The sequence below is a fragment of the Triturus cristatus genome, chromosome 8 (assembly GCF_964204655.1).
Source record: "Triturus cristatus chromosome 8, aTriCri1.1, whole genome shotgun sequence".
In the NCBI taxonomy this organism is placed as follows: domain Eukaryota; kingdom Metazoa; phylum Chordata; class Amphibia; order Caudata; family Salamandridae; genus Triturus; species Triturus cristatus.
The window spans coordinates 930,101,541-930,128,047 of NC_140591.1; the positions used below are offsets into that span (position 1 = coordinate 930,101,541).

A 26,507-nucleotide genomic window follows, 5' to 3' on the forward strand; every position below is an offset into this window, starting at 1 on the left:
AAAATGTACTGCATTTTTGTTGTATATTTTGCTTTTTCTTGCTGCAAAATTTACTCAACCCTGTTGCATAATTTGACCCTTCCCTACAGCATAATTCCATTGGCCCAGAGTATGTGTATCTGTGAGTGGTACAATACGTAAAGGGTACAGTGATGGTCTGTGCAAGCAAATTGAATGCAAGTGCTGGATATACGTGTGCCTCTGATACTTGGAGTGGAGGTAGAGAGATCCCCAAAGACCGATTTGTTAATTTCTGAATTCCTGTAAACTGGTGGGAAACACACTGGGGACGACCAGGCCTTTAAGGATGCTCTTTAATTCAGTGAGAGGTCACAAAGAAGCAGCATGGGCACATTTCGCAAAAGAGATGGGCTGATAAGAAAATCATAAAGAGTTGGGATGGGGTCCTGGACTAACCTTTTGATGCACATGTCACTGTGGCTGATATCCAGGTGTGAACTCTAGTCACTCCCATGACCTGTTTTGTGGGTATCTCATCTGTGGAGATATCCCTGTTGTGACAGACCGCTTTTCAAGAGGAAGAAGGAGCAGAAAAGTGTAGACCTCTAAAGAAGCAGAACCCCAACATAAAACGTCAAACACTAAGACCCTCAATCACATTGGTGTCTAGAAATGGAATAGGAGAGCAGGAGGGTGAGTCCCCAAACATTGTCATCTTCCAAGCAGCCAGATGGGCTGAGTGAGATGGGGAAGCTCTGCAGGACTTCTGCCTATGACCAGGACCTGGGGCTAAGACCTCCCCGATTGAATCCAAGACCACCTGCCCTGGAGCACCATCATCTGCCTGCAACCCCGCATGCCAGGAGAGGCTGTCATGGTGAAAGACTGCCATGCAGTAAGGGCAGAAGCCTTGTGCAGCAGCGGGGTAGCAACCATGTATGCCAGGAGGGGCTGCTATTGATAACTGTGTTGTGTTGACTGGGACGGAGTCTATGGACACTGAGCATTGGTGACTCGTATCGCATTTGAAGCAACAGGAACTGTGACTGGTGCGACCCAATTGGCCAAGCTAGAACACCGTGAGCACTGTTCCCCAAATGTGAAGAGAAGAACATGATCATTATTGCCATCCCTACATCAGGAGCATGTGAACACTCAAGCCACAGGAGAAGCGTCTAGAAACCTCCAATCGTTGCAGGAGTGTGACTGTGAGGGAGAGATACTTTTACTGCTGAGTGCAATCACTGAGTCTGTGTGTGGCCAGCTCACCTGACTTGGATGGCAGCTTCTGAAAGTGCTCGCGGTCGGTGTGCACTCCAAGTCTTCGAGTGCCTCACTTCTAATGGAGCCGGAAAGTCTTTTGTCAGGTGCTCTTGCTGCTAAATAAAGCTTGTGTGTGCTAGAACAATATTGACTTTAAATTAAAGTTGTAGTGTACTCTTGAGGCTCAGACTACTAGTGGAGCATACCCCCTATTTTACCATTAGTGAAAGGGGAATAACCTAGGAGTGAGTGGGACAGGGAGCCCCAGAGAGACATTAGAGCCCTCAGCTCACGGGAGGACTGTGTCATTAATTGTGAGTGTCATATTTTTCCTTTGTGTGGTATGCAGTAGAAATAAAATACTTCTTTGTTTTCATAAAAGTGCATATTTGGCTTGACAATGATTTATTGCTGCTGTTGCATGCTTTTTGAGTTGTGAGCCTGTGATCACTAATCTGTATCTGCACCTCCCCCTGAGGGAGACTTGGACTGCTCGGACCACACAACCCTGAGAGTCAAGTGCAGAAGGGGTACTTGTCCTAGTGACTAAGGGCCATATTTATGACCCTTGTGGCACAGGGCAGTGCAGCAAATCAGCTTGCTGCACTTCACTGTGTCATACGGAAAGGGCAGCAATGCACAATATTTATCCAATATGGTGCATTTCTGTCCTTTCCCCTTGCACTGATGCCGTTTTGGCCGCTTAGACCCAACGTAGGCCCCCATGCACAATGGTGCCTGTGTTGTAGGCCGGATTTTTTGTGTGTGCACTAACTGGCATCTTTCTGCACAAACACAATCCTGAGAGGCTTTTTCCTCTTTCTATGTGCACTGCAGAATCTAGTACAAGTAGAAAGAGGAAAAACGAGAAAAATGCAGCACACATAGAAAGAGGAAAAAACGAGAAAAATGCAGCAAACACAGAAAGATTAAAAAACAAGAAGAAATAAAGATTTCTCCTCATTACGCCTCACCTGGGGAGGTGTATCTTTTTGGCGCATTACCAAGTTTGGTAAATCTGGGAATGAGTCAAAAACCTTGGGAGCTGGATGGGAACACCCACACAATGCCCATGGAATGCCTCCCTTGTGCAGAGTAATGCAACACAGAGATTTGCACTGTATTGCTTTACTCTATAATTTTTAAGCCACTGAAAGCCATGCAAAGTGTTTTTGCGTGGCTTCAGAAATATGAGTTTAGATTGGCGTCCCTCTTGCAGCACTTTACATGGTGCAAGAGCAATGCAAGACTGGTCATAAATATGTTTCTCAGAGTCCATACTGTGTCGGGCCCAAGACATCAGGAGTGTAGGGCCTCAACCACCATAGTTGGGCCAGTTGCCTGTGTGTTCCCCGTGGCCCTCTGAAAGGAGTTCTGAGAGATACGTTTGCTCCCTTCGCCCAGTGAAAATTTCTACCTTTGGACCTAGTCACTTTTTTGGAACTTGGATTCCTCTAGCAGGGAAAGACTGAACCAAACAAGGCTCCATAATGATAGATAGCCTCTCAGCAAAGTCCTGTTGAAATGGATTTGTTGGTGCAGAAAAGCTCAGAGTAGGAGCAACCTGATTCTTTGGCCTAGCGACAATGCACCTTCATCAGATTGACTTGGCAGGTTTGTCCCAGTCTTACGGAAGTCTTTGGAGCCAAAACGTCCCAGGTTATTTCAGTATTTTAGGAGGAGTACACTTTGACACACCCAATCATCCCAGGACCTCAGTAACAGCACCTGTGGGCCAAGGCTCTCTCCATCAGAAGTCACCAAAAGGGTCCAGGGCAGGGCCAGTTGAATCTGGTCACCTGTGCTCTTCAGGAGAAGGCTTTCAATCAGCTTATTGTGTCCCTGTAGCTTAACATTAGGTCAGCCAACTGACTTTTGGAGTCCATGTTTTTGTCCTGGGTATACATATGGGTATATATATATATGGGTGGGAGCAGGTACAGTCTTTCAGGTCTCCTCACAGGTCTTGACAGCAGGTGCAGTCCTTCTTGTGCCTTCCACAGGGCCAGTAGTGTTCTGAAGAGGGTAACCAGGGGAGCTATATTTATGTCTGGCACTAGCCTGTCTGTGGTGGTGACACCTTGCCCCTCCCCAACCAATAGGGAGAACATCTACAGGGAAACCCTGCCCAATTTTGCAGTATTTTCTGTATGCCTATGCAAACAATCCTACAGAGCCCCTCTCTGCCTAAATCTAGCATGATAAAACCTTTCATCCCCTGAGTAGAACTCCTGTGCCCACCCTAGAGATGTGGCCAGGGTATGGAGCAAACCCTTCCCTGTGGGCACTCAAAACTTTTTCGGACAGCCTGCCTCCCTCCGGGATTGGTGCTTGCCTGACTGGAGGAACAAAGGAGGGGACAGGACCAGATGTTAGATAGTTGTGCCTGTGGCCTATTTTTAGTTCAATAGGTTGCTGGGCAGTCACCATTTGGAGTTAGTCTCGACCCACAAGTGCTGTCCTCAGGGTCAAGGACTCTTGGCTGTTGTCAAAATGCACTCCTCCTACTAAATCCTGAAACCTGGGACTCAAATGTTATGCCAAATTTTTTCTTTGGGAAACGGTGGGGGACCAGGATCAATCTGCTAAGCAAATCTGATGACAGTGCATCACCCCTGAGCCTAAGATTGAGGCTTTTCCCTCCATATCCTTCCCTGCAGCAGCACATCCGATCTAGCTGGAACTCGTTAAGAACGTTTATGGTTTCGTGACGCCCTCCTCTGCTACAGCCTGCAGCATTGCCTCAGAGGAAGAATCTAAGTTCCGCAAAAGTGACTAAGTCTGAAGGTCATCATTAAAATAATCTTTAATCGGTTATAAAAACCATAAAAGATGCATACAATCATTATAAAATGCAAAGAAGTAAGAAGTACATCAGTTACAGCCAAGATGCATACAGACCATGTAAAAACAAAAAAATAACGTATTTGCAATTCTTATACTACCAGGTTATTTAAAATGCAATTCGTATAAACACATAATGTACAATAAGAACAGGAACATGACTAAAAATACTTAATAAAATTACAAGAAATACAGAAGAAATAAAAACATAAGTCTGTCCCCCCCCTGATTTTTCTAATCCTGACAAACTAATTAAAAACCTTGCTACATTAAAAGAAACGTATTCATTGGGTAACATTTGTAAAACATAAAAGCTGGTCTAGCCTGCATACACTTTTGCCCTTTCAAAGGTGGAAGAAGAAATGTCTACTGGGATCATGGAAGAGGTCACAAAGCAGAACAAAATGAAAAGTATCCTAAACTGAAAAATTGTCACAGCAACATGGTGTTAAAATCTCAGCAGTGCTCCATCCTATAAGATCAGCTAAAAACCAATGCAGTAAATTCAACCTAAAACGGGTCAGCAGGAAACAATGTTGAAAGTTGGTGACAAAGGTACGGTAAGGTTCAATGCACCCATATGTAGCGATAATAGTATGTTGACGGACTGAGGGCTTAACTAACTCCCCACTTTCCCTATCAGCCTGAGCTCTAGCATAGAAATGTTTTTTAATCCTTTACTTATATTTTAAGGATGGTCATACAGCTCATGGGACCCCAGCTCCATACAAATAGTTTCAGTGTACTTCAGCCATGGGATAACGTTGACCTTTTCCAAACATATAATGTCTCTCAAAATTACCCTGTTAAGCTCCAGTTCGGGATCAGTCCAAATATGAAATTCATCTTAACAAAGCATGAATAGACAGTATGTGGTAGATGTAGCCCACCCTAGCTCCTTGTGAACCACAAAAGAAGCAGTGGGTTGGGGCACTGCCAAGAGGCGTTTTTATAGCCCCAAACATCACTCCTATACGATAACAGGGGGATGCATTTTGCCTGATAAATTTGAATGAGGGCCTTGGTCTGTTTTCCCCCTAGATGGCTAGCAAAATCAAACACAGACACTACTGACCTGCCATAAGCAGTTATTTTAGCTCTCAAAAGGGGGACCCAGGAACCCCTTTCATCAAAAAGCACTCCCAAATAAGGGAAAGTATTGACCATAGTGATCTCCATCCCTTCCAAACTGAGTTCTCTTCCCCTTGGCACCTCTTCCGACCACCATATATGCAATTTACTAAAGTTGGTACATAAATCCAACCCGTCCATGAAACTTACAAAGCATTTACCATTTTTTGTAGGCCAACTGTGATCCTAGATAATAGGACCACGATGTTGGCATATAACCAATCCGGAGAGCTACAGGTGTCTGCACGAGGGATATCCAGACATGCTGCGCGTAGGGTCTCCCCCAAATCATTAATATATAGAGTAAATAATACTGGGGCAATATTCAGCATTGCTTTACACCCCCCGAACCTTCAAGGGAGTGAAACTGCTCCATCTTGAGTATATCTGATCACTGCCTTCAAGTCGAAATGCAAAGCATGCAAGAAATGCAACAACTCTTTGTCTAGGTCCATCTTTAGCAAAATGTACTCCTCTTGACCATATCAAAACCTGAAGACCGGTCCATAAACGCCATATACATGTGACCCTGTTTGGCTACAGTATACGTATCTATGACCAGCTGTAAATGTAAACTAAGTCTGAAGGTAAAAAACTTCACTGGGGGAAGGAGCAAAAAGTGAGTGACCTTCTCTTGGTGTGAAATTAAAACTTCTCACCAAATGTTAATGACTCACTGAGACCACTTCCAGTGGCTAACCAATGATTGGAGCCATCTTTGATCACAGCCTGTTGCTTTGCCCTACTGAGGATTTTTTATTTCCATTCTAGAGGCTAAGTCTCAAGGTAGAACACTTTACTAAGATGAACTTGGTGCTTGTATTTGACCCACACTCTATCGTGGTCGGCCTTAAACCTTACCCTTGTTCCAGTCAAACACAATCACAGTGGTTGGCGCTAAACGCATTTTGAGCTCTATTTGAGCCTTAAACTTTAGAAGTTCATTACTCTGGCTCTACTTCTTGAATATTACATTTTTTAGGCTTATATATTTTTTTAGGTTCACTCTATTTTTCAAAATAAGTTTTGAATTTTTCTTTAGTTGTGTTTTGTCTTTATTACTGTTTGACTACTGCATATATACTTTTACCTTGTTCTCAGTTAAGCTTTCTGTACTGTGCCATTGCTATCAGGGGGTTGAGTTCAGATTAATTTAGTGTCTTTTAGTAGTTCGTCCTGAAAAGGATTGTAGGTACTATTTGACATGGATTCTCGCCCCTCTCAACTAAAACCCCAATTTCTCACAGAGTTTATGGAAGGTCATTCAAAAGCTAAAATTAATATACATTTTCTATAATCTCACACTATTTTTGGTAGCCATTTGAGGAAAAAAATCTGTTATTTTGAGTAAAATGTACTTCCTTACTGCAGGAGCAGCAGTCTCATAGTTGATTACCCAGTATTCTGCTGCAGCTTAACCACAGTGTTCTAATGAAAAACTAGAATGCTAGCATTCTAAATGTATGACAAAAGTGTGGCTCATCAGAATGCCATTTTGATGTAGCCAAAGCTGTAAAATTTAAATCATTTTCCTTAGAAATTAACTAAATGAGGGTGTTTATTTTGTCAAAGAAATTATGGTTAGTACTCTAGAAAGCTATAATGAGGGCACATTTTCTATAAATTCTCAAATATCTTCCTCATCAAAGTCAGAAAAAAAGTCTGGTATGCACAGTGAAACATGTTTTTCCAGCAATATCAGCAGCCTGTCAGTTGATTCCTCTGTGTTTTACTGCAGCTTCATTACAGTGTTATAAAGAACAACTATTGCACTATAATTCTATATTTATGACAAAAGTGTGGCAGACCTCTTGATGGAATCAAAGCTGTGAAACTCAAAGCATTTCTAAACAGAGGATGCTGCATTAAATGAACAAAATGAGGGGCTGCTATTTGTCATAGAAATTAAGTTAAGTTCCCTAATTTTAAACTAATATAATTTTAGTAGATAAATGTTGTGTGAAGCAGTGGTTAGCCACCTGGTTGGGTGGTGAACCATTTTAGAATATCTTTGAAACCTCAGAAATTCACTAAAAAAACAAATGTTAAAGTTATGTTATAGTAAGGTTAAGAGTTAAAAACTTAACTCACCTTAAAAAGCCCCAGTAATTTGCTGAAAAAAACAAAGGTTGAAGTGATGTTATAGTTAGGTGTTTAACTGAGGCAAGAACAAGCATTAAAAAATCCAAAACCACTGAAATGTGGCAGTTATAGTTTAGCCAACTTACTACAATTTGTGCACCCATCATCCACAGATAATAACCTCACATATCAAAATGTTCTGAGAGTTCAATTGTATGATATGCATATCCTGTGCATCCTGTTGCAGACGATTTTCTGATGTAGCCAGTGATTGATTTGCTGTTGACCCACAGTTAGAGTAGCAGACAGCCACCCTCAATGAAGATTACGATAGTAGAAGTTTGCCCTGCCTGAGCTCAGTTTTTTTTTTAAAGGCAAGGAATCGATGCATGAGAATGTCAATTAAGTGATTGCAGACAGGGGAATCATTTTATATTGCTAATATGCAAAGATTAATATCTCACATTTTATCTGAGCAAATTGATGTGCCAAATACTTGACACTTAAACTGCCTGATTTAACAATTAGTGGCAGACTTAATCTTCCATAGTCCATACTAACAGAAACAGTCTACCTAGATAGCCCTATCCACCATGCGATGCCTGTATATCAAATACTGCAGAGTCACAGTGACTAATACCTCAAAATAAAATGTGTTGGTTTTGGTGAGTTAACAGGTCTGTGCAGTAAAGTTGTCAGTAGGACTAGAGCCTTACGTAACCACAGCCCTAAATTCTCAGTAGAAATTATATCGCACGTAGTTACATTTTAATATTTTTCTTTTCTTGGTTGCGTACCCATGGGAAGGAACATGGTCCTCAATCCTCCCTAAATGTCCCTGTGACAATGTATCTGAACAAAGTACTACACACTTTATGCTTTTGGCACATTGTACACCACTCATCGAAATCATTTCCTGGCTACAAATATATGTGGCTATCGATTATATCAGGTGCTGAATACTACGAGGAAAAGATATAGAACAACTGCTTGTCTGTAAATATTACATTTTAAAGTTTTTATTGTAGCATTTAGGCTATGTTGTATACAATGTATTATTTTAATGTCTGAAACTAGTTCTTAATTGACTATTAAGTGTATTTATTTATTAACTTGTACATTAGGGCAATATTAGCTGAATGAAGTGATTGATTTATTGATTGATTGATTGACCTAACATATTCCATCACTCTTAAGATGTTAAATGACATCATTTATGGCATCACTCTTCTGTCCTTTAAATCATTGTTCTTTAAATCCAATGATTTAAAGAACAACATTCTTAAAATTACTAATGAGTAATGCAGTTTGCCGCCACCCCCAGAAAAAGTCAAGAGCAAAAAGGAGATGGGGTGGGAAATGAGCACACACAGAGGATTGGTGATGTGTGTCATGCAGTATGTGAGGTTATCTGCAGAGCAAGATGATGGCACAAATTACAATTTATTTGACTAAACTATACATCACTTATATTAGTGGTTTTTAGACATCAGTTCTTGTCTCATTTCATAATTTCGACAAATAACTGTAACATCACTTTAAACTTTATTTTTTTTACAGTGTTTATTATTAATAACTGTTTGCAAATCTGCATGAAATTTTACACACTGTTAGCATATTTTGTTTTCAGTCAGATGTCAATTCATGCATATTCAGTAGGGGCAAAATTAAATGAGGGGGAAAAACAAATATATTTGCCATTGCCATTTTGTAGTTTTAAACAAATCTGCATAAAGGCAAGCGGTTACCGAGGCAATAATATCCAGAAGTCACAGGTTCAAGCAGATCTGTCAAACAGGTGGTTGGGGTGAAGGGTTAAATTGATGGGCTAAATCTATGCATTGTTAATAACTTTAGTGCAGCATTACGCCCACAATATGGGGGAATCTGAGCATGATTATCGTACCCTTGATATATGGAGTTCCATGCAAATCCATCAAGGATGGAAGAGATAAAAAGAACAAGGGGTCAAAAAGGTGCTTATTTACTGAACCCTTTGGTGCTGTTTAATGGCTCTCATGAAATTTCGTGGTGTGCTAGGAAGTTAGCCAAGCATAAGGACCTCAGAATGTATTGATATTCGTTAAGGGAGTCAAAGGTAATAGGGGGGGGGATATCTTTGATTTGCTTATAGCTTTAGTGGCATTTCATTGAGAAATGAGGATTAAAGTCTAAAAAAAAATTACATGTTTAGTTTTCTCATGGTATGTCAAGTTTTGGGTCAGTACCACTTACTAACACCTATGATACTAGTTGATAGATCTGCTTGAAAATTGTCAGGCAGTCAGGAAGTTAAGCTCAAGTCTGCAGTCTTGTACCAGGGTCTGCATTTTAACTTGTAACTTAAAAATAATTCTGATGTATTCATTGATCATTAGTTACAGATCATTCGACCTCATCAAAAAGATTCTTAGCAATAGAAACCATAACCACTATTTTGAGGAGAACAGAAGGCATTAGCAATTGCTCCTGTAAGCCATAGATGTATTTACCTCTGAACCATGGCAGACAAAGCTGAAAGGTTCAATGGGCTTCAAATGCTTCTGCACCTCCAAAAAAAGAAGAAGTAATTTGCACAGGAGAAACCATGGGACCATAAAAACATGATCAACATAATTTACGTTGGAAATGAAATAAATCCAAGACAGAAACACCGCATTTGGTCCAGGAGATGCACATAGAGGAATAGAATGAGCACAATCTCAGCATCTTAACATTGTATAGCATGCAACACAAAACTAGCTGTGATGCCATGAACAAAATCTCAAAACTGGGAAACAGATTATGGAAAACTACTACAGAAAACATTGTGAATGAAAAATGTTTTACATTTGAAAACATGGTGAATGAAAAATGTTTACATTTAAATGGCCTTTTGCCACTGCGTTTATAGAGAACAGTTGATTGAAAAACAAGAAAATAGGCAGAAAAGGTTCTTTTGAGAATGAATTCTCATTATTCCAGAAAATAATTTTCTTCTCTATACTCAATGGCCCTGTGGCCATACATTGCTGTGATCAGTACCCAACAAATATATATTGGCTAATCACGTGAAACAGTATTTTAAGAAATTACAATTTCCATAGTGTGCATCCTGTTGGAACTATATCAGTATTGTTAACATATATTTGGGACAAACACCAATTCTTAAGAAAAGGGTAGCCAGACAATCACACAAAAGGACCTACCATTTTTAGAAGTTATAGACTATAATCCCCATGCTGAAGTCACTCGAGTGGTCTGAATACTTGACAAGTGTCCACAGGAAACATAAAACAAACACTGTAGGATTCTCTCTACACAAAATCTCAAACAATTTACACCAGTTGTAAGTCTCATTTCGGCGTTGTAGGATTTTTCTGCACAAAATATCTAACAATTTGCACTGTAAGTCTGAATTGGCCTCATTCACATAGTTTATTGTAAAAAGTCAGAAATGTTCTTCTTTTCCACTATGCCTATTCTTATAGCAAATTTCTGGTTATTTAGACATTTAGACATTTGTAAAGGCCCACATTTACAGTCCCCAAAATTCTGCCCTCCTCCAAATCTTCCTTTAAACTTGACTTTACAGTAGAGTTAATATTCTTACCTACACACTGGACATTTAACTGATTTTAGTTTACTTTGGGCCACTGGAACATAAAACAGAATATCATTCATAAACTGTAGTTGTAAACTCAAAGGGGCAGATTTATTAAAAACGTGTGCAATGTTGCACGAGAGGGAAAACAGCTCAGAGCCAGAATTACTAGGAAATGGCACTGGTGCTATTATCACCTGTGCTGTGATCCAAATAACCTGCCTAATGCCACTCATGCCCTTGCACCATAGTGCAAATATGTATGTCTGTGGGCTATCTATCTATCGTAGGTATCTATCGAAGGCACCTGTCCAGTACAAAAAGACTATGCTAAGACATTCTTTAAAACATTTCAAGCATTGTATTTGTGCAGTATAGGGCCTCAAAGAAGCATTATATTTGGCACAAAGCCTGTCTATCAATTTTAGTAGATTGATTTTAGTAGAAGAGATGCCTCGCTGACATCCATTAACACATAGTGCAGGGCAGTATTTTACTTACTTTTAAACAACTTTCCAGTGAATAAAGTTTTGCAATAGAAAGTAAATAACAAATGTTTGTATCTATTTTAGTGGCTTTGCAGAGCTCACAGTTTGTATAAATCTGGCCCCTAATTATTCTTTCTGATAAACTCCACATTCCATAAACAACATACAAATTCAAGTGAATCTAAAAGCGTGAAATATTACCTACATTTCCCATCTTGCTCCATTTTCCTTCTACAAAAACCATCCGTTGGGATCGTGTAATGGTCATTGTTATTGGATTCTGTCCTACTGCTGCTATGCCACTGAAGCTGATTAGGTCTAACCCATGGAATTCTCATGCTTTACTTTATGCAGCACTACCAGCCTATTTGTGATCCATCTTTACCATCTCAGTATGTTCATCCGCCACTCCAGTCCGATGCTCAACTTTTAACAAATGTCCTGGCACCTTGGTGTTTCTTCCCCACAGCTCATTCTCCAGCATCAAAATGTATCATATTATGGTTTCCAAAGTAGGACTGGCTGCCAGGAAGAGTTGAATGGTTTTATTAAAAAGATAAAAATACAATGATAAGCTAACCAGAAAAGCAACAGAAAATAGTACTGTGCATTATTGTCAAGTTAATGGTGGTTTGTAAAGACTAGAAGCATATTGACTGGCATCAAGTTCACAGATTTGCATCCAAGGAGATTTGACTCTTAACTTCATCTGGCCACTTCTTGACCTGGTGCCTACATGGTGAAAGGAAATGATTACTAAATAGAGCAGGATACCTTTCTATGGATATATCCATTTAGGAATTGGCAAATGAAATGAGTGGGCTTGACCTGATAGTCAAATCAGTCAAATCTTTTTTATAACTACTCAATCCTCACTGTTGTTCTAATCAGAAGTCCTCACCTCCTTATCAACTAAAGTGCTCTTTATTAAAACTTAAGGACATGATTGCTGACACATCTGACATCCCTGTAGTCCTTTCTCATCATATTGATTCTTGAAACATAAGAATCCATTTTCTGTATATCACAATTCCTTACAATATCCTTACGCATGTATAAATAGTCCACCACTCTGAAATCCCTGGTTTCCTATTCTTAGTCTACTTAGTTCTCTATTATGCTCTTGGACATTTCCAGGACTCTGCACCATCCTCAGGTGGACTGAATGGATTTCTACACTTCTCCCATAGTTGCTGCCTCTGGTAAGCATATCCCATTGTTAAACACAAGGGTACTCCCTTGCCATTCTTAATTAACTTCCCAGTTCCCATGTCTTGCAACACATTTTCTAAGCCTAATAATCCACGCACATCCATTTATGTCCCTACTGAGGAATAATCTTATAACCATTTACTCTGCCTTATTGTAATACCTGCTCCTACTTTTTACTGGTACCATTGTTAAGACCAAGGAAATAGGTTTAGAGGAAAGTTGTAATACAATGAAACTGTTCATTTGTTATATCTTTTTAAATTCGATCAGCTGAGTACATAAACTACATTTACTGGGAGGAATTGTCGAGTAATAGCTTTTCTAATAAAATAACTCATGAAATAGGACTTATTAGGAAGATAAAGTTCTAAAAATTCTAAATATTATTACTTTTAATAAATCTAAATAAGTTCATCTCAGGCCACGCCCCAACCCAGATGGGGTCCCATTGAACTTTTTTTTAAAGAAAATTATCTTCTGTGGGCCCCCTTACTTACAAATGTGTTTAGATCTTTGGTGTATAGGCCTATTGCAGAATCATGAATGTCTGCTATTGTGGTTCCGATATTTAAAAAAGGGGATAGGTTGCTGTCGGCAATTTCCCAGATATATTGAAACGCCAAGATCTTAGGCCACATTTTACTGTCCCACCTTGAAGAATGGGCCACTACAAATAACACTCTGTCAAAGGTGCAATTGGCCTTCAGACAGGGCACTGGGACAACTGAGCATGCCTGAAATTGTACTTAATTTGGGAGAAGTATATGAAAGCCAAGAGAGGTTCTCTCCATCTTGCTTTTATTGATTTATCAAGGGCCTTCAATCTTGTCAATTGCTCTAAGCTGTGGGGAAATAGGAGTAAAATGTGAGTTGAACAGGATCTACTTTCTCTTATAATGCTCCTCCATCAGGACCTCACAGTTAAGTTTTGTTATAGACCCTCAGGTGAATGTTCGCCATGCATTAGATCGATTAGGTGTGTCAGGCAGGGGTGTATCTCGGCCTCTTTCTGTAGTACATAAATGAAATTAGTGAATTTTTGACTAAGAAATGTAAAGATGAATCCGCGCATGGGCCATACCCCATCCCCATTTTATTAAATGCGGACAACACTGTTTTAATAGCCTGAACTGCAAATAGTCTCCAGCTTCGTTTAGATCTGTTTTAATGTATAGGAGGACTTGGATCTTAAAGTTAATTTTTCAAAGTTCTACATCATGACTTGTGGTCCCCCTAGTACCAAGTCAAAGTTTTTAAGATGGAGGAGTCCGCTTTAACAAAGGTTAATATTTTTTAACTATCTGGGGATTTTGTTTAACCAGTCTCTAAGCTGGTCCGCGCTTATAACATTGAGAGGCCAGATTTTTAGGAGAAATATAGAAGCCATTTTTATATTCGCTTGTAAGCTTCAAAACAAACCAATTGAAGCAATGCTGAATCTTTATAAGAGCAAGTGCACGTCAGCTTGCGTATATGGTGCCGACCTTGGGAGACATAGCAATGTGGCAATATTACAATGTGTAGAGAACCAATTTATTTGCCGATAATTATCAGTCCCGGGAAGCACTCCCTCCTTAATTTGCCATGAAGAGCTTGGCATGCTGTTTTTGAAAGATGTGATCGGACTTGCACTTCTATTATTGTGGATGCAAATTTGGTCATCACAAGAGGCCAGTCTAACAAGGTATTGTATCTCTAACTGCCTGTTCTTAGATGGGGTAGAACAAATACCATGGCTTAAGTATGTGAAGGATTCTTTTGACCGTTTGTGCTTGTCTGATTTATATAATAAGCCCCTTTTAATTGGCCCAAATTTTAGGCCACGTGTCAAAAAAGTGTACTTGGAGCAATGCATGAACAATCGTTTAGACAAGGGGCAGAAGATGCAAAGTATTGTAAATTATACCCAAGTCTCAACAACCTTTGGCTTAGAGTCTTATCCGGGGTGGTTCATATGCTCCACTCATCATTTCTGGCTTACCCTTTTTCAACTAAGCACTTTGCACTTTAAATTCACCTCTCCCGCAATGGGCGCTTGGACTCAAGATCTACCTTTCTGCATGTGTGATAATAGCTCAATTCAAAGCATTATCCACTTACTCTTGCTTTGCCACCTGTACCAAGAGACAAGACGTCACTGCCTGGTGCCTCTTCTGCACAAGGCTAATGTGAGACAGTACAAGGAAGGGCTAGTACTTATTCAGTCAATAGGTTCACTTGAAGTTTGCTTCACCGTACTTAATTTAATAAAATGAGTGTTCCGCATTAGGAGGAGTTATGAATTTCAAAAGCTGTTTCTTGTCGTCATGTCTGAATTTGTAACTGGCAATGTTATTAAATCCCAAGGGATGTTATGAATTGAAATTAACATTTGATTCTGCTTTAATTTGGATCAGTGAGGTGTTTTACATATTTTGTATTTTAATTTTAACATTTGTGGGCTCGTTTTGTGGGCTTTTATGGCCTTCAGCTGAATGAAGTTTATCTTGACTAGATTTTAATCTAAATTTCTTATGTCACTAAATAACTTGATTTGAGGCATAAAAGAATTTTGGTTTATCTTTCGAGTATTTTGTTCACACTGTGGTTTATATGTTTGGGAATGTTACTGAATTCTAACAGTTGATTGTGATAAATCTTTTCACTCAATTCTTATTAGGCTTGTCTAGAGAAACAAAAATGTAAATTGCGTCAGAATTACAAATCCTATGTAAAAGGCAGTGTATTTCATATATGTGGTTCTTCCATCCCCTTAGGGAGTTTTATGTTTGGGCCTATTGTGTCTGATAACGTAAGTCGACGATATGGTCACTTAAAACCTAGCAATACACTTGTGTGATTCACATATGATTGTTTACAGTGAGAAATTATTATCATTCGCAATAATGATATCTTGTTGCTATTTGTTTATTTAGAGTAATTATGGTTAGGTGATAAAATAATCCAGTTTAACACCAACACATGCTACGACCTAATTTGCCTCATATTGTCTCTGTTTTAGTTCTTGAGAGTTTGCCACCTACACGCTATCAGGAAACAATGAGCAATATTCTGTTGCGTATCCAACAATCGGAAACCAAAATGTCCATACCTCAGGTTACTGTAACAGACTATGAAATCATGGAGCACAGACTCAGGGAACTGAAGGTATGTTCATTCTGATATTCTTTGCAAGTATTTGAGAGTTCTATAGATGTGTGATAAAACATTCAGCCTGTAGATGTTTCATTCTGATATTCTTTGCAAGTATATGATACCTACAGTTTTTTTTAGGTTAGGTACATACATTGATCTTGTAAAATAGTATAATGTTGTGTATGGATTCAGAATTAGTACTAATTGGTCAGATTACATGATTCAGAGCCTTTCTCAGGGTTGAACAATGTGCAAGATTTAATTAGTTACCCCTCATCTTCATTAATCTGGATCTTCACATTGGAGTCTACACATTTAGTAATTTAGCAATTGGTGATGTCACATAGTAGTAAAGGTTGGTGAGGCATGCTCAGAATCATATTGCACAGTTTCGGGTAGTGCATCAGGAATGAGCACTGTCTAGAGTTGTGCCAGGGCCAGCCATTGAGAGGAGCCTCTAAATACTGAATCCATGATTAGGTCTCTTCTGCCAATTTACGCCTTATGCCAGTTGGCTTCCACCAGACCCACACAGAGTGGTGTGTGAGACCCCACTGTCTGACTCTGCCAATTATGCTGTGCACCACATGAGTACATTGACACATACTTCACCATGGTTTAAGTAATGAGCCAAACAGTTTAATGATCATGGGGAAGGGCTTTCACCCTGAACCCTGCACATAGTTTATCACAAAAAACGTTATTGAGATTACGGCAACAACTGATTTTAAAACCTTTACTTGTATTTTGTAACAAAATTAGAAACAATTGTTATATTTGTTGTTTCCAATCTCTGCACTTTGTGTGATTGATAGCTTGGTTTATGTGTTATGCTATCTAAGCAGATCTATTGAATGTTTCATTTTGAACTGGTTTATTTGATTGTAATCTGAAAAAGCACAAACACAATAGTCTTTGAAAATATATTTATACACGATGTATGCTCTGCTCTTTTTTACCAACCTTTATTCGGAGGCTATCCAAATTCACTTGATATATTCTCTAGATGCTCTAGAGTCACAAGGTTAAGTTTTCCAGAACCCCTGGCACCAAGTTCCAAATCAATGTCCCAACTCAAATCCGAAAACCAGTTGGACTGCAGTGCATGCACAACCCACTGAGCAATATTCTGAATAAGACGTGTGTCAGGTAACAATCTGTCAATGGAACAAAAAATGACCAGGGACGGTTGATGAAACACCAAATCATCTTTCATAAATGTGTAAAACACTCCAGGATCACTAGAAAACAGAATATACATTTCAAAATCCTGCTCTAGCGCATACAGTGTGAATTGTAGCCACAATGAAGATAACCATTCAGGCAGCAAGGAAATCTAAGAAGGAGTATAAACAGAAAATAGTAGTACAACAGTATTGCTATATAATCTATAGCACTGACAGCCTCATCTACTACTTCTATATGCGATAACTGTTTTAGTACATTAGTGCACATGATTTTCAGAGATGGTTCACACCCTCATACCTGTTTTCAAAAGAAAATGTTCTATTTCCTACTCACAAAAGCAGATTTATGTGCATGATAAGCACAGCCGGCAACATAGCCAGACAGCCAGCCAGTAAAGGAAGATTGCCTCTACAGCAGCCTTCAGCAAGGGCAGGCTCACAAGGTTTCCTGTCACCACTGTTGCCTCACTCATGGAAGGGAAATGTAATCTCTAAAAGGGGAAATAAATTATTATTTAAGACATCTTCAGAATGATAAGAAATATATGTATATTCACCTCACACGTTCTACCACAGCTGTGTCAAACTCATTAAGGTGGGTGCAGTGCTCGTGAGTGCAGACTCCGGAATGCACACAACTTCACTTCACAAAGAGAGACCTGCAGGGGCTCACGGGGTCAGGTACAAGGAATGTATTCTCCTTAAAGCAAACGCGTTTCGGCAGACTTGCCTTTCTCAATGCTTGCTCTGCAAAACACACATTTCAGGTAATGTCATTTAAAATCATCACATTGCTCTCCCATTCGACAATCATGTGTTGACATAAAGGAGGGGTTGCGCCATCCAAGTAAAATACCTTGTGCTCGGCTGCCATACTAGCATGTTAGAATGTCCCATAAAACATAAAAGCAGTATTTACTTTTTCCCAATTGATTTTGAAAACATGCACCAAATTACCAAATCTCGCCACTCATATGCATTAAATGAAAAATGCAATACTTTCTAGTGTTATTTACATGCCAGTGGAAGTTTTGAGTAGTCCTTCCCTAAAGTAACATCCATCGGGGCTGTCTTGTTTTGTCCAGAGAGAATTTCCAATTCATACACAGGCATGACTTTCAATCCTGCGTGTCCGTTTTCATCCTGCATGTCTCTTCTCAGGAATATTTAAAAATTCACCAGTGGCCCCTTGCCAGCCAAAGATGTCATCACGTAGAAATCCTTCAGCCCCCGGGTCTGGCCTGCATTTCTCTGCTCCGGCCCTGGCTGCTGGGTCCTCTGGTCCAGTGCTGGTTGCAGTGAAGGTGGTGATCGTAGGATATGCGGCCAGCCGCATGCAAGCTCGGATTTCTGGTCTCCAGTGAAAGCCTGCTCTCATCCCTGACCGCCTGCAGCTCAGCTCAGGGGTGTCTACCAGCCCTGATGCTCGGGAGCTGGGCCCACTGCCCCGGTGAGTCCCTGCCCTTTGCCCCAGCCGGTCGCCTGCCTTGGGGGCAGCCCTGAATCCTGCAGCCCCAGAGCGATACCGGAGTGAGGCCGGAGCGAGACCGGAGCAAGGCCGTCTTTCCCAATTGCAGATCAGCTCAGGGGCGTCTTATCAGCCCCTGCTGCCCGGGAGCTGGGCTGGCTGCCACGGCTAGTCCCTGCCTTTTGCTCCAACCTGGTCGCCTTCCTTGGGGGTGTCCTTGAATCCTGCAGCCCCGGACCGAGGCCGTCTTTCCCCATCACCTGTTGCCTGCCGCTGGCTGCTGCGGTGTATCCTGCAACCCCGGAGCGAGGCCAGAATGAGGCCGCCTCTCCCAATTGCCTGCTGCCCGCCTCTGGCTACTGCGGTGTACGGCAGATGCAGCAGGGGGATCTCCTTTGCCATTTTTCCTCTGTGGCCGCCATCCGATGCCCCGGGGTTGGATCTTGGCACCTTCAGTCCTGGAGTGAGGCCGGCTCTTTTTTTCCAACAGCCCTGGAGCGATGCCTGCTCCACACCGCCTGCTGCCACACCACCAGATATGTCGGTGAGTGCCTGTCTTCCCTATCAACCTCGCCAATTAATTGCGGATTCATCGCAGGGGAAGCTCTCAACCAAGGGACTCTTTTGTTGCCCTGGAGTGAGACCTTGCTTCCCCTCCCACTGTGGCCATGCCACCTGCCGGGAAGATCGCTGCCTGAGTCAGCCGGGGGCCCCTCTCTGACGATCTCCATCGGAGGCTGCAGCCACTGAGCACGCTTCCCAGCTGTGTGCTTGCCTGCACTGACTCAGGAGCACCAGTCTGGCTTCCTCCCTGGTGAGTCGTCCCTCTGAAGCCACCAACGTGGCTCATGGACGCCTCCCTTGGAGGCCGCCTTTCTCTTTGCCCCCACTTCCTGACGGTCTGATGTCCTTGCCTATCTTGAGGAGGCTCATGGACCCGAGCTGAGCCTCAGATCGTGGACCCCCACCTGGGTACCCGCCTTTCTGCTTTGCCTATGCTCCCTGCCAACCAGGTGCTCCTGCCTGCCTGAGGAGGCTTGTGGACTCTGCGCGCGGACCCTCCCAGGGAGCCCCTCAGCGCTTGCTGGTTGGAAAAGCACCCTGTGCACATCAATTGTGCAGGAGCAGTGCGGGGCAGGCCAGAGCCCTGCATTCCCCCCAAAAGTCCTCAATTCTGGTCCCTGACCGGGCCCATGCTGCTGAATTTGGTCTGCGACTCTATGTCTCTGCTACTTCTATCTCCCTCTGAAAATGGCCTCCCATCTGCACCATCTCTATTGTTTGCTTCTTGATACCAAAATGGCAGTTCTTGACTGACCCCCTGCCCCGCTCCATAATCTGCCAGCACCTAGAGTAGGTATTGGCCCCAGCTTCCCGTCCTCAGAACCTGATACCCCTGCAACTCAGTGGCCATCTTTAAATGTACTCAGGATCAGGGATCTCTCTGAGGTAATGCTTAGAACCACTCCTACAGTCTGCAAATAAGTTTGTGCACCAGCCTATACCTTGATTCCTATCTCTCACCAGTATGGCAGGGTCATGCCTGAATGCAACAGAAAGCAGCTTTTACACCATCTCATACCCATCCAAACTCTTCAAGACTGCAGCTAAAACCTTCAAGCACAATCTCCTGAGAAGACAAACTGAGACTCTGATCTCTGACCTATACTTTAACTCTGAAAAGGGCACCATTGTCAATGACCTTATTTTCTACTCAAGGAAAACAGCACTATGGCGGGCAGCAATAACAAACCTTCTTAACGTACATGTAACCAGAAACATTCCGTACGGTGCCAAACTCACAATCGTGCCCTAGCAAAACCTAAGAGCTGACCTTACTATTACAATATATAAAAATGGCACAGTTCTGATCCAAATGCCAAATAAGGATCTCAATAAATTTAATGATTTCATCATCCTCAAAGAGCAGGTACATTACTCCTATCCCTCTACGCACCTCAGTGCGTAGAGGGATATCTCTATCTGACTCACGTCGTTGCTCCGGCAATATAGCTCAAAAGTCAAGGGTAAAGGCTTCCTGCTTATATCTACCAAAGCTGTAGTTGCTCCCCTATACTCCCATACACTCTCTCCTAAAGATCGGGCTGGCACGAATCTCTCCAATGTGTTATCCCCTCAGCACGGCACTCAGGGCAGCATCTTCCCTAGATCTGTTAGAGAACCACCCACCACTCCCCCCACCTCCATCACTTCTCAATAATGCAACGCTGCCAACCCCTCTTTCAAACCTCACTCCTCTCCTACATTCATAGTGACTAACACACAAGTCACTCATAGCTCACTGAATACTCGCCCTGTGATCACCCTGTTGAGCACGCCTAGCCTTTCGTACACCTCTCTGCTCAGAAACACAGCCTCGGGGTTGTTGAACTCCTCTACCAGGCTCCCCGATTATGCTAACAGAATAAGTCCTGATCCACAGGTCCCCTCTCTGCAAGTGCAACCTTCACTAACAGACCTTAAAACTCAGAATCTTAGAGCAGCCAACATAGCTGAGAGCACACATAAATCTATTCTCGAATCGATGAGCATACAGCACCTCACTGAACTCTCTCTCCCATAAATCAGTTCTTCTTCCATCACCCAAGCCCTTCTTTCAACCCATGCCACCGGTCAATAGACACCTTCGCCCTCGCAAACATCCCAACTACCTCTCAGGAGACGAAGTTCTAGCTCTCCTCCTATCCTATGAGACCCTGCCTGATGCTCACAGACCTCCAGACAAGAAAGATGAATACATAATTCATACAGTCTCAATCAAGTCTAATAGAATATCAACTCTCCGATACAGAGGAGTTAACAGCAACAACTTAGCGTGAGTACCCTTATCCTCCCTAACTCACAACACAAGCCCCGACCCTCCACTCTCTGGCCTCCTATTTAACTGCCGGTCGGCAGCGAAACATGCCTCCGACATCGCCGCACTCATCCTGAGCTAAAAAACTGACGTAGCAGTCCTAACCGAATCATGGCTCAACGAAGCATTGTCTCCTTACCTAAATGTAATGGTCCCTCCAAATTAAAACTTCGTAAGGATTGACAGGCAAATACAACAAGCATTGACATAGCCAATAGGTCTCACCTTTGGGATCTTATAAGCTTTTAGCAATGCAGCACACTATCATGGGTGCTGTGCCTCCAGGGTTTGAATAGCTATACAATTACTATACACTAGGTCATGTAGTCTGATTTAGGAATTCAAATAGAGCCAGCAAACAGAAAACCCAAAAATGTGATTGAGGTTGCAGGCCTACCCTTGGGCTATTTTCTCCATAATAGTGAGAATGCCTTCACTCATTACCTGTAACAATTCTGCAGCCAGGGTGGTTTCCCGCACAGTTATAGATTTTCTGTATTAGCCAGATAAACCATCATCTGCAGATTTTGACAACAAATGTTTTGTTTCTAGTGCAAAAGTAGTGTTTCTGCACAGTGGAAGGCCCTTCACAAAGGTTTACTGCTCACCTTTCCGTAGCTTGTTAATGTACTTGGGTGTTAAACTGCTACTAATTAGGTGAAAGCTTTACTCAGAAAGTGTTAACGTGCAAAAATAATAAAATAACTAAGTAATACTAACGAAATCTGAGGAATAGTTTGCTTTTCTTGCTCCATAATATAGTCAAGCCTCCAGCATAATGTGGTCATCTCCTGCTGCATAATTCCAACGCTCCTGCCTGTAGCCTAGGTTATCCCACTGGAACTTACAACTGAAAAATAAAAGAGTGATGGAGAACCATACTTCCCTGAAATCATGCTTGCTTTTTTCCACCATCTAGCTTTATTTGTAACAGGACAGAGAACAGAAGGCCTACCAGAGTGCACGAATGTTAAAACAATGGTAGTTATATTACAATACCAAGGAAATAAAGGTTTCATTACACTGTTTTAGAAACAGTATTGCGTTTAAATCGTGCGCACATTTGCTGCTGGGATGTGATCAATTGCGTCCAGACGTCTTCAGAAATGAAACTGAAAACGACAAGAGAAAAATAATAGAAAAGGCTGAACAAGTCGAGGTGCTTGAGAAAACATTAACGCTCTGGCCGCTGCGCCTCAGGAGATTCGGTGTTCAGAACCTCAAAAACATTCAAGGATCAAAAGAAAGTAAAATGAATGACTATTGTTCCTAGATAAAAGCTTTCTGTTGACACTTTTAGAAAAAACTTATTTATCAATAGCATGATGCCTGGCAGCTTAACTCGGTAGGCGACCAGCACATGCAGAGACTGAGCCTGCCGGGACAGTATAATGGTTGAGGATTCCTCTGCACATACAAACTGAGAGTATTTTTTTTAAAAGAGTAAAACAAGTAGAAGCTTGGTTTATGTATATTTCCCCGTGAAATGGTACAATGCACTTCTCGGGACATATTGCGCACATCAAAATAACAAAAGGATAAAAAAAAATCCAAAAGTATACCCAGTTCGAAAGATCGATGAAGCACATCATTTCTGTAACCTGTGACTCTCCCGCGCTCACAAGTATTGGTAAATAAATGGGGAGCCCATGGGGCCTGGCCCCGTCACTTGGACCCTGAAACTAAAATGCTTGCCTGCAAGACAGTAAAGGCAAGAGAACATAATGGGAGCGGGGATGGTTCTTGCTAACTTTATAATATATCCATATGTGCAGAAGAACAGGAAAATGGTTGCTCATGGCATGATTACGCATCTGTGGTGGATTGTCACTTGGTTTTTCAGGTCCTGACGTCCCTTACCTGATGAAGTGCGCTGATGCCATAAATGTTGGTGTTGTTTACTAGGTCACTCTCGCCCTGCAGCATGGCTTTGGCATCTTCCAGGTAGCCATCTGCGCAAGCTGGCAGGAATTTCCGGGACTTAATATGGAGAACGGGAGGGGTGTGGGAACAAAGTTAACACGGACAACAGGAGGGGGGCAGAAACAAAGTTAACACGGACAATGGGAGGGAGGCAGGAAAAAAGTTAACACGGACAATGGGAGGGGGGTGGGAAAAAAGTGAACACGGACAACGAAGAAAGTTAACACTGACAACAGGTGTAGGACTAAAGGCAACACAATCTACGGCAAGAGGAGGGGCACCAACAAAGTCAACACAGATGGCCTCTATGATATCAGCAGTGTTCGGAACAGGAAAGCGGAGGCAAAAGAAAACAAGCATTTGCAATGTAATAGGACTCGCATTTACGCATTGGAAACAGAAGTGCGGGTGGGCGAGAAGGCACGAATGGGAGTGCAGGGGTCGAGAAGTCACGGAATGTGGTGGGGAGGCACGGGAGGAAAATAGTTTTTGAAGTAAAGGGGCCAGTAACCATAGAAGGATACAATTAACAACATGGCTGTCATGAGGAGGGACTAACAAGCCTAAAACCAATCGGAAGGCAGCATTTAGGACCTAAGCCAATGAAAAAGATGGGCGAGAGTGGGAGGAGCTACCACGCCATACTGACTATTGCATGCCTCACAAAACGAGCAGCGCATGCGTGCTGCAGCTAAAGGCTCGACCTAAAAAGGGGGAATATTGCTTGCATATACCGCTTCGACCTCTCTGTTACTGAACTTCACTCTGACCCCACTTCACTCTGACCCCACTGACTCCTGTGAAAAACACCCTGTAAACGCTCTTACTACCAGGATACCCCCTCCTGTCACACCGATGTACCTTTCCTGTTTATACTGCAATGTTCGATCCCTTCCCAAACACGCCCTGGAAATCTGGTCACTCTTAGACTCTGATAAGCCCGACCTTTTCTTTATCACAGAAACTTGGCTGTCAGAGTCCTCACTGCCAGATATTGCAACCGCCCTCCCCCAGGAATATAAAATCTCAAGACTGGATAGGCCAGACAAAAGAGGCGGTGGAATCGCCATCGTATACAGAGACAACATCAAGCTTCACCTAGTCAATTCACTTACCGCTGAATGGGGTGAAATCTGTACTTTTACGGTAACACTCGGGAACAAAGAAGCCTGGAAAGGAGCCCTCCTCTACAGACCTCCAATAACTAAAACTAATTTCGTAAATAAACTTACGGAAACTATCGCCTCTCATGCTCTATCCTCGACCAACTTCTTCCTATTAGGCGATTTTAACCATCACACTGAACTTGCACAAGACCCTTACACCGTCGAGCTCATCACCAGTATGAATGCGTTAGGCCTTGACCAGCTAGTAACCGGCCCCACCCATTCTGCCGGGCACACACTAGACCTCCTTTTCACTAACTCCAGTAAAATAACGATTGACTGTTCTGAACCCGTCCTTTGGTCTGATCATTTTAAAATCCATTTTCAGATTCAACTTACCTCACCTATGCCCCAACCTAGCAAAAACTCTATCTTGAGTAGACCTTGGAACAGGATCAACTCCGCAGCATTTTCCTCCCATTTTTCCCCCCCTCCCACGGAAATGCTCAATGACCCTAACCTGGCAGCCATCGAGTTAGAGCAAGCCATCACTGCTACTCTCGACATAATCGCCCCCAATAAACTTAAGAGATGTCCTAATAAAATGTCCCCGTGGTTTACTGCTGAACTGAAGACCATGAAACTGGCTGTAAGAGCCCACGAACGCAAGTGGCGCCACACCAAAGACCCCAGTGACAGGTCTCACTATAAAAAATTTCACCACCAATATATGAGCGATATAGCCCTAGCCAAAAAAGCCTATTTGGGGAATAGGATAGACCAGGCCGCTAACTCGCACAAAGAACTCCATAAAATAGTCAAAGAGTTCTCCAACCCCTTAACCTGTCAACCCGTCACAAATGAGTCCCGGGAATGGGCTGATACCCTTTCGTCCTTCTTTTACAATAAAATAAACGATATTTACAAATCATTCACCAACCCCAATGTTCCTACTTCTTCTCCTGACTCACCCATCAATATATCCTTGCCTGTCCCCATCACTACCCTTAGCCAATTCCACTCATTTACGGATGAAGAAGTCGCTAACACCCTGAACAGAATTAAGTCAGGCTCCCCTGCTGATCCAGCCTCTTCTCTCCTCCTATCTAAAATTGAGCCTATCTTGGTACCTCACTTAACTAAAATTTTTAATCTTTCACTTGCTCACTCAACGGTCCCCTCACACTGGAAAGAAGCCATCGTCAGACCTATCCTGAAGAAGCCCTCTGCCGATCCTTCCCTTCCTATGAATTACAGGCCCATTTCGCTGCTTCCGCTGTTTGGCAAGGTCATGGAATCCCTAATTAATACTCAGCTCATTAAACACCTTGAGTCCAACAAAATTCTAGATCCTTCCCAGTCTGGTTTCAGGGCATTCCATAGCACCGAAACAGCCCTACTAGAAACAGTCGATAACATCAGGTTGGCACTGGATGCCAAACAATCAGCCATTTTAATATGACTCGATCTATCTGCAGCCTTCGACACCATCTCACACAGCATTCTGATAGAACGGCTGACTGAGGTTGGTGTCGAGGGCTCAGTCTTGGCATGGATCAAAAGCTACTTGACCGGACGTACCTCAAAGGTTCAGATTGGCAAATTCTCATCTGCTAATCAGGAAGCAGACAAAGGTGTGCCCCAGGGCTCTATTTTGAGCCCCACGCTTTTTAATCTTTATGTCTCTCCCATTGCAAGATTAATTAAAGCCTACGGATTTGAGACCGTATCTTATGCTGACGACACTCAAATCCTTATTACCCTGGGACCAAACGCAACTGACACCAAATCGAGATTCCAAAAATGCATGCTAGCAGTTAAGGACTGGATGACAGAGAACTATCTTCTACTGAATGCGTCTAAGACGGAGATTATGCTCTTTGGCAATGCTCACAAGCATTGGTCCGACGAATGGTGGCCAGCACCGCTGGGTGCCTGTCCTCCTCCCAAACCAGCAGCCCGCAACTTGGGGATAATGCTAGACAATAAGCTTACCTTGGCAGAACACATTAATAACATCTCTCATACCAGCTTCGGTCTCCTGCGCAACCTAAAGAAAATCTTTAAGTGGATTCCTCTGTCCTCTCGCTTACCATTAATCCAGGGACTAATCATTAGTCGCCTGGATTATGGCAATGCTCTCTTTGCCTCCTTTAATGAGAACCTCCTGAATAAATTACAGGTTCTTCAGAATACAGTAGCCAGAATGGCCCTCGATCTACCCGCCCGCACCTCCTCTGCCCCCT

The 26,507-nt window shown here is 42.3% G+C and overlaps 1 protein-coding gene across 14 annotated transcripts in view; it reads left to right on the forward strand.

Moving 5' to 3' along the window:
• Window positions 1-26,507, forward strand: part of DMD (dystrophin) — a 7,596,173-nt gene that overhangs the window by 2,841,602 nt on the left and 4,728,064 nt on the right. For all 14 annotated transcript variants that reach the window (XM_085622447.1, XM_085622454.1, XM_085622449.1 and 11 more), the window contains one exon: window positions 15,566-15,711. In XM_085622447.1, coding sequence (XP_085478573.1) covers window positions 15,566-15,711 — 146 coding nt within the window. The remainder of the gene's footprint in view (window positions 1-15,565; window positions 15,712-26,507) is intronic.